Source organism: Felis catus, chromosome D1 (genome assembly GCF_018350175.1).
Source record: "Felis catus isolate Fca126 chromosome D1, F.catus_Fca126_mat1.0, whole genome shotgun sequence".
Taxonomy (NCBI): Eukaryota; Metazoa; Chordata; class Mammalia; order Carnivora; family Felidae; genus Felis; species Felis catus.
This window is the reverse complement of record NC_058377.1, coordinates 17,674,269-17,691,796: the sequence shown is the minus strand read 5'-3', so window position 1 is coordinate 17,691,796 and position 17,528 is coordinate 17,674,269. Positions and strand designations below refer to the sequence as shown.

Genomic DNA, 17,528 nt, shown 5'->3' with positions numbered 1-17,528 from the left:
GCCCTAATTTTGGGCTATGCCTGGAAAAAACTGAAGACCCTGTGAATTACATTAAACTGAAGTTGGAAACTGCTGCTCTAGAATATGGGTAAAGATAAAATACAGACATCTAAGGAACAAAATCACTTTGCACTAGGAGAGCGACTGAGGAAAAGTTAATAAAACATTAAGAGGGGCAGGATAATTGTTAGACAACAAATCAGAAATACAAACTGGCTAAGCAAAGAATAGGGTGGGGGTAGGGAAGAGGTGCTGATTAACTGTCTAAGCCAGTTAGAGTCATATAAACACAAAATGGGAGGACAGCAAGTACATACAAGTAACAGGACAAATCAAAAGTCTGAGCTAAAGATCAGGAAAAACTTCCTGACTACAAGATCTATCAGATTGTTGTTCAGTCTCGTGAGGAAATGACGAGAGCTTTATCCTCCAGAGATACTTCAGGCAAGAATGTATAAAGGATAGAAAGCATTCTATAAGAAAAATCTAACTTGGTCAGATTGGAAAATTACTAAAGGAAAGTAAGAAAAAAAATAATACACATAGAAACACCATAATTTAAAGTAAAAAGTGGGGGGAGGCCTTGAGAGCCAGAAAAATCTAAGTTAAAATGGTGGCTCTGTCCTTTCCAGTTTTATAATCTTGACTTAAATTCTATGAGTTGCCTGAAGTGTAAATGATGATCTGACCCGGGAAGGGGGGGTGGGGGGGTGGGGCGGGGGGGGGGGGGGAGTCAGAAACATTGTAAATGTTAAAGAATTACACCACAGTAAGATATTGTTACATACACAAGAGTGTTTTACTCAAAAGAAAACAAAATGTTACTCATTTTATACTTTCAGTTCAAATGCCACCACATTTTGAAGACTCTTAATTATTAAAAGAGAAAAGAGAATATCATCAAACGAACATTTAAAACATCATCAAAACCAAGTTTTAACAAACAAGACTGAAAGAAGTTAAGCTCCAGCTCGCTGTTCCTGAAAATGTGACATGGTCAATTTCTAGGAGATAAGCAATTATATGATAAGAAACATTTCTAGTAACTTTGTCAGACAACCATGATGTAAGAGTCTCTCCAATTACCTCTGGAAAACCATTAAAATATCCTGCTCTCTGTGACCCATATCAGTTTGCTTCAAATTTCATTTCCTAAACTGAAAATTCAAACTTAATTTAAAAAATCCTATGTTAACTCAATGCTATCTACATTTTAACAAGAAATCATCAATGGGTTAAGCAGCATCACCAGGTTAACATATTTTTGCAGTGATTCAACTAAAGATTCTCTTGTCACCTCACTTAAATAAATGAGAACATCTTATAAATGTGCCATTAATCAGGAAGACTATAGCTCTGCACTTTTTTAAAAACTTCACACTGTACATGCTGACTCATGTAAAAGTGTGCAAGTGAATGTACTAATGCACGCCTATATGAATCAAGATTTTATACTGTGCTGGAAGAAAACAACATTAAACTGAATACAAAGCTAGCACTATGATCCTGGTCCCCAATATCAATTTTGTATTTATCAAATGACTGACTTCACAAGTAAACATTACAAACAATCTAACCTTGCATATGACTCAGGCAACCTTGAAAATAGCACTCATACAGGAGTGTTTTGTTTTCTTTTTTTAATCAAAAGCATTATGTGGCAATGAGGGCAGAAAAAGCATCATGAATGAAAACGTTAATTACTGGGTACATGCGTATAAAGTCACAGGTTTGCATACTCACTAAAAGTTTGCTGAAGTTAAACAAGCTCAAACTTGAACCCAGTACTAAGGAAACGCCAATATATCAAAAACCTTTGTTTTATCAATCAAAGTAACAAAATCCACAAGTCCTAGACCAGACAAAGGTCTATTTATTTCAAGTAAGACCCCTATAACAAAATCCTACCTGTATCGTCCCGGAAAATTCACTGTTCTAGAATCTGGCCTGAAATCATTTAGTGAGTCCACTGAAAGAGCATTCCCTCGCCTCTATCTCTCAGAAGAAATTCCAAGGGCCATAAGACCCCTAAACGCTCCAGGACAGAAGACAGGCATCTAAGAGGACTGCCAACAATTAGGATACGTTTGGGGACTGAACACGGCAATCAACGCAAAGTGAAGAGCAGTAATCAGATATTTCTGCCACTTTTCAAGTGCTGATTCTCAAAGTGGAAAGAAAACTATACATCTCACAGAAGTTACAAAGCAAGACACTAGATGGTATTCATAAGCTTCTTAGATTTAAAAAAAAAAAAAAACACAAAAAACAAAAAAACCTATTCATATACCCTACATGAAAACAGTAGCTACCATGAACATAGTTTGGATTTCAAATTGACGACTGTACCTTTCAAAAAGTGGAGCATGAGGGGTCTGGAGAGTAGATGAAGAGGAAGAGAAGGGAGTAAATGAATGTGTTAATTTAACTGCAAAATAATAACAGGATATAACAGAGTTCTGAGTATCCACAGTGACCAATCAGAGCCTAAACATAGCTGAATTCCATCCCAGCCCCAGCACGTCCCTAACACAAGAATAAAACCCTTCTTATCTTGTTCAGCCATGTGTCGCCTGCCACAAACTGCAAAACAGAACAACGCCCAAAACCAGCTAGTCTGATTTCAACTGAGGACAGACAGACTCTGTAGTCAGAAGCACCACAATGAAAGAACTCTAACTCACACAGCTGGCCTGGTGGGTCTGCACACTCTACAAAACAAAGCCATACCACATACGGTACTTCAAACTTGAAAGGATCTTTAAAAAGCTACACTGGCACTGTTAATTTGCCAATAGCTCTAGAATCAGCAAAATATACCTACAGTATGCTGGAAGTGGACCGTGAGAAGAGAGGATGAAGGAGGTAAAGCTGAGAAGCTAAGAACTATTCTATACTCATAACTTTGTTAAGGTACCCTAGAAAAAAAGTAACACGAACCCAGCACTTCCATATTTCACTCCAACATATATTCAGATCAGAGACAGCTACTCTTCTAATGCACAAATAGATGCTTGATATTTACGGAAGACGTAAAGAAAATGTAATAGTCACCCAAGAATAATCTCATTAAAAAAAAAAAAACGAGTAAATTCCTAAGATACAGGTATCCATACTGTCTCAGCAATGCATATTAAATTAAATGGCTATTAAATGGTTTTTTTTACTGTTTAAAAAAAATCTATAAAATCAGCCAGCCCCTGAACTAATTCAAGGATACTAATACCCAAACCAATTTGCAGATTCATCTTATAGTTAGAATACTCATCTTTTAATCCTTCGTGCCTAGCACAGTGCCTGGTAAAGGACATTCATTGACTGCATGCTTATTGTATATTTGTATCTCATCTAAGCTATGAGAAAAAAAAAACCCAAATCCCAAGATTTTCTTTCCAAGATAATGGAAAAAGGAAAAAAAAAAAAAATCTCTGAGCACAGAGAAGAAGAAAGGTTATCAGGTGGGCACTATGAGGTGATTTTCATGTGAAATGCGCTGGTGACCCTAGGTTCTGTTTCTACAAAATTAAACACCCCTAATACCACAGTAAAAACTACCAACACTACCCTATTTCCTAATAAGACTTCTTGTCTAAAGGCTCAACAGAGAGGGCAAGAATTGAACGAACCAGGAAAATAAAAACAATTACCCACACACCCGTTCAAGTGATGTCTCAGTACCAAAACACCCTGAAAGTTAAAGGACTGGGGATGATTCAAGGAAATTAAGATAAGAATTGTTGCTACTCAGGGTACGGGTACCATCTGAAGAGCTGAAAACCAAAATTCGTCTTAAAGAAAAATACGCAAAGACTACAGTTTAAATATTGGATGGAATCTTTTAGGTGAACATTCACGTGACACTGGAAAGCATCAACAGGAAGAGGAAGTTCTGTTTCTGGAGTAGCTGTTATGGTATGATAATGGAATTTGGCCCTTTTAAAATCAACAAATGAGTCTTACAATTGGGTGAAACTCTCTTATTAGGAAATTCAACTATTTTTTTGCAAGAGCACTATGGTTGCGCTTTTCATCAAAGTGCTTTCTTTGGCCCCCTAGTTCAGTCATTTGATTTTTTTTTTTTTTTTGATGATGTAATGGTTTGAACAGTGACTAAAAAAAAAGGTTGACTGAAATTTGGAATCAGCATACAATGCCATCATGAAAGTGAGAAATAAAATATAGTAGTGGAATTTATCATTTAAAATAATATTCCAAAGAATAACCCTTAAGGGTAAAGAAGCTCCACTTACCAACCACCAGCAACATAAATAAAACCTATAAAGGACCCACAGAACTCAACAAATCCACCTGCCATGCTTGTACGACCTAATTCGCTTAGGGTTTGTATCCCTTAAATGTAAATACTTCTCAAAGACAAAATACTAAAAATGCAGCAATTAAAATCAAGCCCCATGATTTTCTCTCCCCCCTTTTTTAGCTCCAACAAGAGCCTGTGATTTACCAGTAATTTCAACATTCTGTAAAATTATTAGATAATCAACGCTACGCAGGTCAACATTCAAAGATCAAGTTCCAAAACCACCATGCAGCAGTCTCAGAATGAAGTTTACAAATAGCAATTCCTAAAAATCTAACAGGGTCTGCAGAACTACAGGGCAGGAGTAAAACTGATGATGCACCAATACCCCAGCCGACTTCGGGCACTGACCTTCACCCAAAATGACCTTCCTCTGGTTCCAAGATAAGTACAGAATCCCAATGCACGGTACAGACACAAAACCACAATCATGGTTTTACCTACCCCTTCGCCGAGAATCTGGAGAAAAGTTTCTCCCCAGAAAAAAAAAAAAAAAAAAAAAAGCTACATTTCCAAATCCAATCAACCGGGTAACTTGGCAGCAACCCCAGACTAATTGCAGAGCTCCTAAACAACCCTCTCTCCTATGCCTGTCAACTTCACTGGTCAAAGGCAATCGGCTATCACGGACTCTCTGCTAGGTCAGGCCGAACCCAGGGAAGCTAAAGCGCAAGGGGAGCTTCATACCAACCTGTCGGTGATAGTGGACTGTGTGCCGCTCATTGGGGCCCTTGGCGAGAGGTCCTTCTTTTATCCAACTTGCATTTTACAGTAACACCTCCACCCCACCCCCAGTGCTCTGGGATCAGGCCCGACTCCGTAAGGGACACAAAAGTCCAACTCAAAACTCCATTCAGTCATCTAGAACGTCCGACTGGAAGGGGTCAAGGAAAGGGGATGTAGGTCGGAGCAAAACAGGGTATCTCCCAAAACAACCCGAGAAAGTCTGCCAGAAGGCGAGTTCTAGAGCTAGAGAGCAATCCTCGGGAAGGCACAAGGAGAAAACTCCGTCACGGGGGGGAAGTCGGCGAGCCGCAGGGAAGGGGCCCGGGAGTCCCTCCGGGGCTGGGGCGGGATCAGCTCGGGGCTGGGTGTCGGCTCCTCCTCCGGAGTCTCGGGGGCTCGCGAGTCCCCGCCGCCGCGGGGCCAGCCGCTGTGGTCTCCGCTCTCTATCTGGGGCTGCCGGCCGCTCGTGGCCGCAGCCTAGGCAGCGTCTCGGGCCGTCCCGCGCCAGGCTCGCGCGGCCCCATGTCCCCGGGCCGGGGGACCCCTCTCGTCTTCCTCGCCGCCCCCACCAAGCTCCGGGCGCTGGGACGACCGCGGGCGCCGGGGGAAGGGGTCCCGCAGCCAGAGGTGACAGGAACTTGGTCTCTCAGCGCCGCGGGCTGCTCCCCATCCCTGGGAGGCCCGGACTCTTCCGCAGTCGGCACGGGCGGCGGCGGCTCCTCCCCGACGCGCCGGTAGGCGGCGGTTCCCGCGAGGGGCGGGAGGTTCCCGTCCGGCCCGGCCTCGAAGCACCGGCCCCGGAGGCCGGCGGCGCGGCGAGAGCGACCACTCGGAGCGCAGGACCGGCTCGCCGGGTCCTGGGGCCCTCGCGGGAGCGCGCGCGGCGGGCGGAGGAGGCCGCCGGCGGTGGGGGCCGCGCGACGGTCGCAGGCGCGCGCACGGGTTCCGGTTCCGGTTCTGTCTTCCCGGCCCCGGCCGCGTCCAGCGCGAGCTCGCGCTTCCCCTCCCCCGTCGACTTTTTTGGCCTCCTCCCCTCTGACTTCGGGAAGCCGCCTCACCCGGGATCCCTCCGCGGCGCGCGGGGCCGCCCCGCCGCCCTCGCCGCCCGGCCTCGCTCGTCTCCCCCGCGCCCGCCCGCGCGCCAGGGCCGCGCGGACGCCTCCGCCGGAGTCCTGTTTGGGGGAGCGGAAAAGTAGTTCTGCGGGGCGGAGGGAGGTGGGAACCGGCCGTCTCCGGGAGTCCCACCCACCGACCCAGCGTCGCCCTCAAGGCCCCGGGAACGCCGGAGAGCTGTACTTTGGAGTCTAGCTTGTACTAACTCGGCTTTACCCGGAGACCGCCAAAGAGCACTCCACCAGTGCTGAGGCGTCCGGGATGAGAGGCATCACCCGCCCCCTTGCCCTGGAAACGTTTATTCCTTAATGGAATGTACTTGTTCTTATTTTCTGATAACACGTAACGACTACTTGTAAACTGCTGGCAACGCACTCCGGTCCAGGTGCCAGGACACCATCCCTCTCTTCCGCAGCAAACCCCAGCAAAGAGAGGGTTTGGCCTTGGCCGCTCACCTGGGGCACCTGCTGGCCTCCTCCCAGGACAGGGGCGGCCGCTCACAAATCCTGGCTGCCGGGGCAAAGTTAGAGGACGGTGGAGCGTAGGGCTGGGGGGAACGAGAGTATGGGAATTGGAGCCAGGATTTCTTGGTATAATATTGCTTCTAAGCTGCTTCTGCCTTGGCAAAGTGAAATGTCTGAGTTGCCAAATGGAGAAAGCATGGTGCTTTCCACAGCGACTTCACAAGCTTGCTGTGGAGAGAAATGGGAGCAGCAAATAAAGTGCATTTATCCGGTAGAAAGCATTGCAGTTCTCTCTGAAGAGTTCCCAAATATTTGGGGAGGGGGCTTATTTTTTTTTCCTACCGGGTACATGTCGATATCCATCTAGTTTTATGATTGCATAATCCCGTAGTGTAGCAATTGTAAGTACCACATACAATATGGTTCAGTTCCTCGGGCCACTGCCCTAAGTGGCTGTCCCTTTACCTGTTTTCAGAGTCAATGAGTTCAAACCTGCATTGGTGGGTGAGCGTCTTCAGCCTTTCTGTGGAAGTCAGGTAATAAAGCAAATTTAAGAAAGAGTGGATGTGGAGAGGGGAAACAAGGACCTCTTCATGATGCTGGTTCTAAAAGTCAACCTGCAACAGTTCGTGAAAAGATCATTATCCCTGAATAGATGCATGAGCTAAGGCTGACGTTAGAACGGGGTAAAAAAAGGAAAAGATAAACAGAGGCCAAAGATGACTCTTTATTGCTTGATTTTTTATTTTTTATTTTTTTTTTACTTTTTCAGGGCACAGCCAGCTAATTTTGTAATGTTTATTTTGGGAAAGAATAGCACCCGATAAAAGTTCCAAGCCACTTTCCTAATGATCAGACCAGGACACATTGCCACCTGCTGGTGTACCCCAGGATAATTCTACCCTGAGAACTCCTTTAATTGCATATTTTTGGCATATAACTGGGAAGAGCTCTATCCATCTGCATAAAATGACCAAAATGCAAACCTTATCTCCAAACCTGTATCTTTCTTAAACACAGTAAATATCATTTTGCCATACCCTAACAAATAGGCACGAAATTAATTGGACCCAATGACTCGTCAAATCACGCATTTAAAAAAGGAGTTCTCCTCTTTCCTTCAAGAATGCCTCGCTACTTGAGCTTCAGGAATAAAACAAACTGGAAAGCTTCCTAATTCACCTTCCCTTCCTTGCATACAAAACCTCTTGGCAGGCTGCTTTCAAGATCTTTCCAAACTTAAACAGACCCAAAGTTCTAGCTGTGAGCAAAGAAGGCATTTGCTGTGGGAAAGCTTCAGAAGATGGTAAGCAAAGGATTTAATTAAGCCAGTGGTTATTCATTCCAGAGCTATTTTTTTCAATGATGAAAATCTCTACGTTCACCCACAAAGCTCTAATGGTAAAAACATCCCTGAAAGCCTCTTTAGAACTGTTGGTAGCTCTAGACGGTTCTAAAGGCTCTAACTATAGAATGCCTTCAGAAGAGTCCCACCAGTCTAGGTGGAACACACTCCCCATGGTCATTGGTCCCTTACCTAAAAAAATGACACCAGTGACACAATCCACCATGCATGCTCTTTGAGGTTTCCCTGGGGAGGGGGGAGGGGAGGGAGACTGGCTATCCTAAACCACATCCTTACCCATTCTTCTTTCAATGTTTATTGAGCACCTACTATGTGTCTAGCACTGCCCTAGGCATTGGAGGTACAGTTCTGAAGAGAGCCGAGGGTCCTTATCTTCATGGGGCCCACTCAACATCATCTTCAAGGCAACTGCCCAGACAAATGGCAAAAATAAAGAAAGGAAGTTTTTCCTCAGTCTTCAGCAAACTGTTTTCTGTATTCTGTATGTAGATTGTTGCCCCGAAAAGTAAACAGCATTAGGAATGGTTGATGGTTAAGAGCAGATAAGTGGTATTTCACAGATAATTATAAATATGGGTCAACATTTCTACACGCCATTTTTTTTTTTTTTTTTACACTTCTTGGCAAAATCACACCAAAGATACAAAGGCAGACTCTGGGTTGATAAAAATTTATTTTTATAAAATTTAGTACAAATCTTATTGAAATATAAATCTTTCTTGAGCAGTGTTAGGAATTATTACATAGTAATCCAAATGCAAATGACTAAAATACTTCATTTTGTCCGACCATACCACAGGTTAATTAGCCCTTCGTTTACCCGTGATGTCAAACCTCAGCATCTGAACTGCTGAGTCACCTTCATTTCCCATTTTTCTCTCAGGGAGGTTCCTTCAGAGTTACTAGTTAAAGCATCAAGAAAAGCTGAAGTGAGCTATTTTTTCTTCTCTTATTATTTAGGTTATTCAAAACGCAAAAGAAACCTGCGTACATTCCCAGGAGTACCCCTAAAACACCGAGGTCTGCAATCCCTTCACGTCTGAGGAGTAAAAAGAAAAAAAAAAATTGGTACCAGCCAAAATTCAAGAGCCAGCTTTTTCTTTTTTTAAGCTCCTGAGCCAAGCCACTCTTTTTCACTAGGCTTTTGCTGGAATCAGCATTCCCCGGCATCCAACTTTGACCACAGTTTTGTTGGAAAGAAGCTCACCAGCATTCTGGGGATACTGATCACAGGGGAAAAAAAAGAGACGGGATGCTACTGTCAGATTGTTTCCATCTGCAGCAAAACTCATTCACCAAATGACAGTCATTTTAAAAGACCACTGTCAACCTGCCTTGAAAGTTGCTTTTCCCAGAGTAATGATGACGTCATGCCATTCCAACGCTCCGTCATGCCTGGGCACTGACATCCATTTTCAAGACCCCTCGTTAGGTTCGTATTACCGGTGACCACAGAATGGGCGGAGACTTCCTACTGACCTAGGCTTAGACTTCGGTAGCCCCACACGTTTACTCACCAATTAAGCAAATCAATCCCCAGGGGTCTAAATGACATAATCCAATAAATAAATAACAAGCAAATAAATAAATAAATAAACACACAAACACACAAACAAATAAATCGTCCCTTTCCCCATAAAAGTCCTACATTCATTCACAACAGGGTTTAAACTGAGATAGAGAACACAAGGGACCTGCCCAAGTGATCTGGCAAGTGAGGAGCAAAATTAGTTAAAAGAACCCAGAAAGTCTTGATTCCTAATCTCTCATGTTAAGCTTACGTTCTTGCTTTTCCTGGGTGGGATGACAGACTATCGCACTGAGAAATTTTTGTTTGTTTGTTTCCTTCTAGGACTGGCCTTGCCATCCGATTTTATCCATAGAGAGTGGCACCTTGTTCAGAGAAAAGAAAACGTAGGAAGTGGGCTACAGGGAATGTGTGTGGGGAAAAAATAAAATAAAATTCGCCTCATCCCCCTGAGGCCGGTACACTTTACTCTTTGGTTCTGGTTTGCAGGATGTATAGCAGGGCTGAAACCTGAACTGCCATCTCAAGCACAGTGGAATCCACATGCTAAATCCCTATGGAATTCAGTCACAGCCTCTCATGCCTAGGAGATTAATGCACAAAAGCCCTGAGAATTGGCATCATTTTCTCGGTAGGGCAGAACCCGTACAACAGGACTCGGTAAATCTGCCCACACCTCATTCATCTCTCATCCGAAGCCCTAACTCCCTGGTTTTTGTACAGAAAAGAGTTGCCAGAGCAGGCCTGAACTCCTGTCCTTGGAAAGGCCTCCTTGCAAGGTTGGCCCTTGGCTGGCATCTGGAAACTTAGATTTCAGGAGGGCTCCTTTCATTAACTGATGAGAATGGCTCACCGTGCCTACACTGTGCGAACAATATGGTTTAGGCTGGACACCTGCTCTCCTTCTGGGGGTCAGGAATTCTGCTACATGCCAGGCGATGGCTGCCTGCACGACCCCCAGTAAAAAACCGGGGCACTGAGCATCTAATGAGCTTCCTCGCTGGACATTTTACACGTATCGCCACAAATTGTTGCTAGAGGAAATCAGTGCATCCTCAGTGATCCCACTGGGAGAGGACTCTGGAAGCTCGGGCCCGGTTTCCCCTGGACTCTGCCCAAACACCTTTTCCCTTCACTGCTCTTCCCTTGAATCCTTTCACTGTAATTGATCACAGCTAGGAGTTGCACTACATTCTGAGTCATGTTGAGTCCCCTCAGCAAAGCACCAAACCTGGGGGTGTCTTGGGGCCCCTCGACAGTTGGTTTAGGGTCGCTTCTCTCATCCTTTCCCTTTGTTTAAGCACAGCCCCTTCCCTGATCCAAGGCTCAGAATGCCAGACATGCATCTTCCTGGAAGTCCCTCACTTTAGAGTAAATGGGGTGACTTTATTTAAATTGCTACACGGAAAGCAGGAACACGGGTTTCTTCAAGGAGTCAATTCTCGAAGAAATTCTCAAATTCCTTCCTGAGCGGTCTAACCATCAAGCATCCCAGAGACAAGAGGACCCGGGGACACCACGAACAAAAAGGAAGGCAGCTGTGCCCACCCCCACCTCACAGCTCTGACTCATTCACAACTACCACTGAGTAGTCTCACTTTCTACACCTGCGCCACGGTAGACGTGAGTGTTTTAATACTGGTATGGGCTCCCCTCAAAGACTGACCACACTGCCTGATACGTTTAGCCCTTTCTTGAAACCTAAGTGTGTTATGAGCCTGATTCTAGAACAGCCGTTATCTCCAACCTGGGTCCTGTGGCTGACTAACCCGATCCGGCATCTGGAGGAAGCCTTGGCTAGCGCGTTTTGAGATGTCCGTTACGTTTCAGCTGCCGCTCCTCCCTCCGCCTGCTTCTCCAGGCGTGGTACTTTTTGATGCTTTTCCTCCACGCAAAGCGCCAGATGCTAAACATGAAACACCAAGAGACAGCATACATCGCCACTCCCCCAACCTTCACAAACCCCTTGGGCTTGGGGGAGACCATTTCACAGAAAAGGAGGCGAGCTCCGACGCCAATCCTCACTCCGGTAAACAGAGCCACAAAGAGGAAGTCCACCACATCTCCAGTGAAACTGTGGTAGTGCCCTGTTTCTCGGAGAAACCAGCGCATCTGTAGCAAGGGGTTGGTAATCTCACTTCCAAAGAGGACCGCGTTGACCTCTGTGCCTGATTCTCCGAGCACCAGGGCCATGATGATGCCCAAAATACTCAGGGTGTGGTGAGCCAGCATCAGGGCCCCCTCAGACTGGAAATAGACGCACCAGCCCAAGTCGAAGATGAAGTAGCCCAAGGTGAGACACAGTACGTGCACTTGGAGAGGTGTATTGGGTGAGCCTGCAATAAACCGAGACAGAAGCAAACTGAGTGACCGGGAATTGTATAATAACAGTGACCTTGCACGAGGGTCCTATGTTGTTGTCTCCCACAACAGGGCCACGATGATCAGTTGCGTCACTGAAAGCAAAAACAAAGGCAGGCACATGCATTGTAATGACAACCAAGACTAAAATCTAAAACCTTGGTCTTTATCAAACCACATGATGTGACAGGCCCAGGAAATGCTGGATTTGATGAATCAGCTCTCAATGAGTGATCTGAGCAACAGCCATTATCTCCGTGTCCACTCAGTTATTTTGTTCCTTCAACTAAAATCTTACAGTTTCTTGCTTTCTTCTTCTTTTTATTTTACGTGTTTGTTTAACCAGCTTTAAAGGTCTGTTTCCAGACTCTTTCAGTTATTCTGCCCTGGATGTCGGATTAATTTCTTAGCTTAATGGGTTAGATTGTTGGACACTGGTGGCCCTGACCCTTCTTGAAAGCGGGCCTTGGAAAGAACCCCAGAAGTTAGTGTGTTCCCAGCTTAAGAAAATCAAGTACAAGGACAGGACACGTTGAAATCTATTTGAAACCTTCATACGAGACACAAAGCTTAAGAGCTGCTTTCGTATCAGTTGGACAGTTTGGGGAAAAACTCAGAAGCTCACTATAGAAATTTAAGGAAATTAAAACAAAAAAGGATCTAAGGAATTGAAAAAAAATCACATCCTAGGCGATTTCTGGATTGAACTGTCCCTTGCAAACTCACGTGTTGAAACCCTAACCCCCAATTCCCTCAGAATGTGACTGTACTCGGAGATTGGGCCTTTAAAGAGGTAATTCAGTTAAAATGAGGTTGTGAAGGTGGGCTCTAGTCCAATATGGCTGGTGTTCTAAAATAAGGAAATGAGGACACACACACACACACACACACACACACACACACCCCAACGGAAGACCACGTGAGGACACGGCAAGAAGGAAGCCACCTGCAAGCAAGAGTGAAGCCTTAGAAGAAACCAAACCAGCCAACAATTTGATCTTGGACTTCTCGCCTGCAAAACCGGAAGTAAATAAGTTTCTATTGTCTATGCTCCCCAGTCTGTGGCATTTTGTTATGGCAGCCCAAGCAAACTAATTCAAGGGGACACAACTTTTTTATTCTAAGGAAGTAATACTCAGACATTTAACAGCTTAAAAATCAATATGGGTGCCCCAAATAATGAGACATGAGTTAAATAAATGACGATGTATGCATACAACACAATATTATATCACAATTAAGACGGGTAAAAAAAATCTATATAGATGTCCTTCGAAAATACAATCGAGTGAAAATTGCAGGCTATCAAAAAGTATGTGTAATACAGTCCATTTGTGTCTGTTTGGGAGTGGTGGTGGAAGATACTGATATTAGCTTTATGTTTTTGTACATTTCGGTGGCTTACAACGTAACAGGCATTTAAAATTTGTTTCAAAAGCAGAGAGTTATGAAAAGCAGAAATAGGGACCCATACAATATCAGAGTTAAAAATGAAGACTCCCGGTACAAATTATAACGGTAATTCCTCTTCAATATTGTACACATTCTGTGAAAATGTCCCATCCTTCCAAGACTGCCCCCAAATTATATAATCCGTTAGGGAAAGCCCTCTAATGTCTCCACCTACCTGGGTGGGTAAAAGGCCAGGGGCCATCAACGAAGCCAATATAAGCTGAGAGGCCTATGGAGAGGACTCCATGGGTGAAAGTAACCAACCGGCAGTTCCACTCATAGCTTCGGTGCTTGTTCAGGCGGCAGAAAGAAATGTAGAGCGAGAGCCAGCCCCCCAGGCTGCACAGCACCTGCGGACACAGACCTAGTGCCATCCTATGATGAAAAGACCGAAACCAGAAAAACAAGATATACCCTAAGAAAACAGCACTGGGTCAATTCGAATATAATCTTCATTTCTTCTATAGGAGAGTACAAAAACATTGCCTTCACTGAAACTCTTCCTGATCTACACAGCTGAGAATCTTCTTCTTTTTTAAAAAATATTTATTCATTTTTGAAAGAGAGACACAGGGCGTGAGCAGGGGAGGGGCAGAGAGAGCGGGGCACAGAATCCAAAGCAGGCTCCAGGCTCTGAGCTGTCAGCACAGAGCCCGATGGGGGGCTCGAACTCACAGACTGTGAGATCATGACCTGAGCCGAAGTCGGATGCCCAACCAACTGAGCCACCCAAGCGCCCCAACTTTGAAAACATTTTTTTAAAATAAGGATGAGTACATGTCAATAATCTGTCAGTGATGACTGACCTTGAACAATGATACATGAGGAACATAGTACACGTCTTCGATAATGTGTTCACTCCAATGAGAAGCTCTGGTGAAAAAAACAGGACTACCGCCTGTGGTTTCTGCTAGAGGTCACATGACATGTAGGAGTTTAATGTGGTTTGAAGCTGATATTAAACTCAACTGAAATTGGGACTTAGGTCACAGTTTTACCAGTTAAAATGGAAACTTGAGGTAACCCTAAACATAGAACTAATCAGACTCCAGATATTTTGGAAGAGAAAATAATCCGAGTTCGATTCAGTTCCGAAACCCAATTCAAAGACTAACCAAGAGGGAAGCAGAGGGATGTGGAGGTGCATGTGGGAAGTTTTTGTTGATATAGAAAAATATCTTTGGGGCGCCTGGATGGCTCAGTCGTTTAAGCGGCCGACTTCGGCTCAGGTCATGATCTCACGGTCCGTGAGTTCGAGCCCTGCGTCAGGCTCTGTGCTGACAGCTCAGAGCCTGGAGCCTGCTTCCGATTCTGTGACTCTCTCTCTCTGACCCTCCCCCGTTCATGCTCTGTCTCTCTCTGTCTCAAAAATAAATAAACGTTAAAAAAAAGATTTAAAAAAAAAAAAGAAAAAGAAAAATATCTTTAAGGCAATTATTTAGTTAAACATACAGTCAGAAAGCTACATTTTGAAATTTTTACTGATGAGAAATATATCAGGCCAAGAAGGACTGTAACTGAGTCAATCTAAGTCATATAGGACTAAAATCTTCAAGTAAAACCAAGATGGTATTAATATTCGTTAGCTCCTCTATTGAAATTTCGTACAAAAAAAAAAATTTCAGGTATCTGTCTCATCTCTGCAGGAATTTTCTGCATGGCTACACTTATTGCTTAACCCTATTCTGACAAGTGAAATAATATCTGAGGACCAACACACTTCAGTACACAAGCCGCTCCCAGGAATGCTATCCAGAGAGGGCTTTATGAAGGTCAAGTTCTGCGCTGCCTTCAGCTGAAAGCAGCTTTCTATTCAAGAAAACAGTAGGTGTCAATCACAGACCTGAGTTCCAATTCTGTCTGTGCCCCCTAACTAGCCATAAAACACTGGGCAAATCACTGTCACCTCTTGAGCCTCCCTTACAAAAAAAGGGGGGGGGGGTGGGGGTAGGAAAAAGAAAGAGAGAAGAAAAGAGGATTGTAAACTCTAATCCGGCCCAGTTCTGACAAGGAGTTCTGAGATAAATTTTGTAAAGCATCTAGGCCAGTTTTCGGAGCAAGGCCCAGAAATACAAAGTACCCAGAGTGAAAAGAACCGTCCTCGCTTATTTCCTTCTAAATGCCAGGGTCACCGGCCAGTAATGCGGATCAGCTCATTTGGATCTGCTGATTAGTATTTTTAGAGTCCTCTTCCCTGAATCCTAATTCCCTGGCAGAACAGAAGAAACAGTAGTCTATTTACAAACACTTAAAAGAATAGACATTTGTAAATGGCAGATACAAGTCTGTGACCTTGGGAAAGTCAGTCCATCTCTGGATTTCGGTTTTTTACTCTTGGGTAAAGGAACCGAGGGGTATTGAGATGGCCGATCGGGCACAGAATTCCAAGGCCCCTGTCCTCGCTCCTCCCGTTCCCGGGCCAGATTCGGGAGGAGGAGCGCGGGGCGGACCCACCTGGCGGGCGGCCGCGGAGCAGGCGTGGCTGGGGCGAGCAGCAACCCCGGCGCCCCGCAGGCACCGCGACCGGCGCATCTCCCTCGGACGCGCCCGCGGACCGGGCCACGCCCGGCTGCGCGCACCTACGCCGCGCCGCTGTACGGGCATCCCGCCGGTCGCCGAGCCTGGCGAAGCAAAGCCTCCCGCGCCCCGAGGCAGGAGGAGCCCCCCACCCCCACCCCTCGGCCGCCAGGCCGGACCAGACCATCTGCCCGCCTCCTTCCCCACCAGTGGGCCGGGCGGGCCGGGCCCCCGGCGTCCCGAGCCCAGCCACGCTTCAGGAGCCGGGCGGTTCGCGCCGCGCTGTTACCTGGCCGAGCGCATCGGGAAGCCTCGGGCGCCTGGGCCCCAGAGCTCGGAGCGCGGATCGTCGGAGCAGGAAGCGGCGGAAAGAGGGAGAGAGGACGAGGATCTGGCGGCGGCGGAAGAGGAGCCGGGGGTCTGGGGGCACCTTGTGGCTGGGAGGACGGAGCGCAGAACCCAGGCTGGACGGGGAACGTCCGTGAAGGGAGCCGAAGGGTACTCCTCCTTCGCTCGGGGCCCAGGATGGGGGGGATGGATAGCGGAGGGTTACCTGGTGGTCACGTGAGACCTGCAGGTTGTTGCCCTTGTTTGTGTGTTGTTGTTTGTTTCAATAATTACCCATCCCGCCTCCCCCTCCCCCCATGTGGGGACAGCCCATCCAATAACCAGTGGCTGAGCACCTACTGAGGGCTCGCACCCCTACTAGGCACGATGGGAGATGTAAGACGTAGTCGCAGCCCTCCCGCTGGAGTCTCAGTTGTGAAACAAGCACGCAATTAATTAGCCAGGAAAGTGCTCAGGCCCGGGAATTAGAAGTTATTCCTTTTCGTTACAGCCCTATCACCCTACTTGCTGCCACCTTCTTGCTGCCACCATTTTCCGGGAAAGAACAGAGTATTAAAAGGCTTCAGGGGTCTGAAGGCTGAGGCGATAAGGAAAGGGGCCAGTTCTTTCTAGGAGCCTTGATCCTAGGGTGACTGATGGTCCAGGTTCAAGCTTCATTACCTAGGATTACATTTACTAATTTAGATATCTTTGGCCATAACACTTGTTCTACCAGATCAGATAATCCTCAACGGTGGTATCTCCCCCCACCCCACCCGCCCCCCACAAAAGTTCTGGGCTATAAGGGAGAACAGGAACAGGAAGCTCTCCACCAATTTATTTGAATAATAATGACAATAATTATGTTTATAATCACAATAATAGCAGACAACACTTATTAATGTACCAGGCATTGTTCCAAGCACTTTACAAATATTAACTAGTCAATTCTCACAGCCCTTTGAGATGGGTGCTATTGTCATCCCCATTTAATAGGGGAGAAACTAAAACACAGAGCATTTCAAGGAACTTGCTCAAGGTGACATGATTAGTAGGAGGTAGATTTGAGTATGAACCCAGGCAGTATGGCTCTGCACTTGACTAGAAGCCCCTACAGACGTGTCCTGTATTATTCGGCATTCACAGCTCACAGCTCCTAACCTCAAAGAAGGGCACTAGAAGTTAGTTAGAGGTAAAGAAAAAAAAAAAAAAGGAATTTCATTTTCAAAAATCTTAATTTCCCATTAGGTACCAGGCACAGTGTTAGTCATGGGCATATAGAGAAAAAGAGACAGACTCAACTACAGGGAGCTCCCCACAGTCTAGAAGCAGAAGAGTCAGCAAATGCAGTACGTG

General features: G+C 45.6%; 2 protein-coding genes across 7 annotated transcripts in view; both read right to left on the bottom strand.

Annotated features, from left to right (window-relative positions):
- Positions 1–5,911, bottom strand: part of ARHGEF12 (Rho guanine nucleotide exchange factor 12) — a 150,299-nt gene extending 144,388 nt beyond the window's left edge. For 3 of the 4 annotated variants that reach the window (XM_006936730.5, XM_006936731.5, XM_045038427.1), the window contains exon 1: positions 5,010–5,909. In XM_006936730.5, coding sequence (XP_006936792.1) covers positions 5,010–5,041 — 32 coding nt within the window. In that variant the 5' untranslated portion in view covers positions 5,042–5,909. Of the gene's footprint in view, positions 1–5,009 lie in introns of all 4 variants that reach the window. The other variant, XM_019811430.3, reaches the window with a different exon arrangement.
- A 2,730-nt stretch (positions 5,912–8,641) lies between these two features.
- On the bottom strand, positions 8,642–16,417 carry TLCD5 (TLC domain containing 5). 3 transcript variants are annotated; one of them, XM_019811429.3, is made up of 3 exons: positions 16,135–16,417; positions 13,504–13,678; positions 8,642–11,851 (listed from the first exon to the last, which is right to left on the bottom strand). In XM_019811429.3, the coding sequence occupies exon 3, from the start codon at positions 11,745–11,747 to the stop codon at positions 11,313–11,315; it is 435 nt and encodes a 144-aa protein (XP_019666988.1). In that variant the 5' UTR covers positions 11,748–11,851; positions 13,504–13,678; positions 16,135–16,417; the 3' UTR covers positions 8,642–11,312. The 3 variants fall into 3 exon arrangements, with proteins under 3 accessions (XP_019666988.1, XP_011284710.1, XP_023094962.1); XM_011286408.4 differs by having other exon boundaries at positions 13,504–13,703; positions 16,135–16,272; XM_023239194.2 differs by lacking the exon at positions 16,135–16,417 and adding an exon at positions 15,783–16,051 and having other exon boundaries at positions 13,504–13,703.
- Positions 16,418–17,528: the final 1,111 nt, after the last annotated feature.

Bases quoted from the DNA above. Each gene is read 5' to 3' on its own strand.
- TLCD5 (XM_011286408.4), bottom strand. The intron at 11,852-13,503 runs GTAGGTGGAGAC...GGTTTATTGCAG, and splicing joins CTGGCCTTTTACCCACCCAG to GCTCACCCAATACACCTCTC.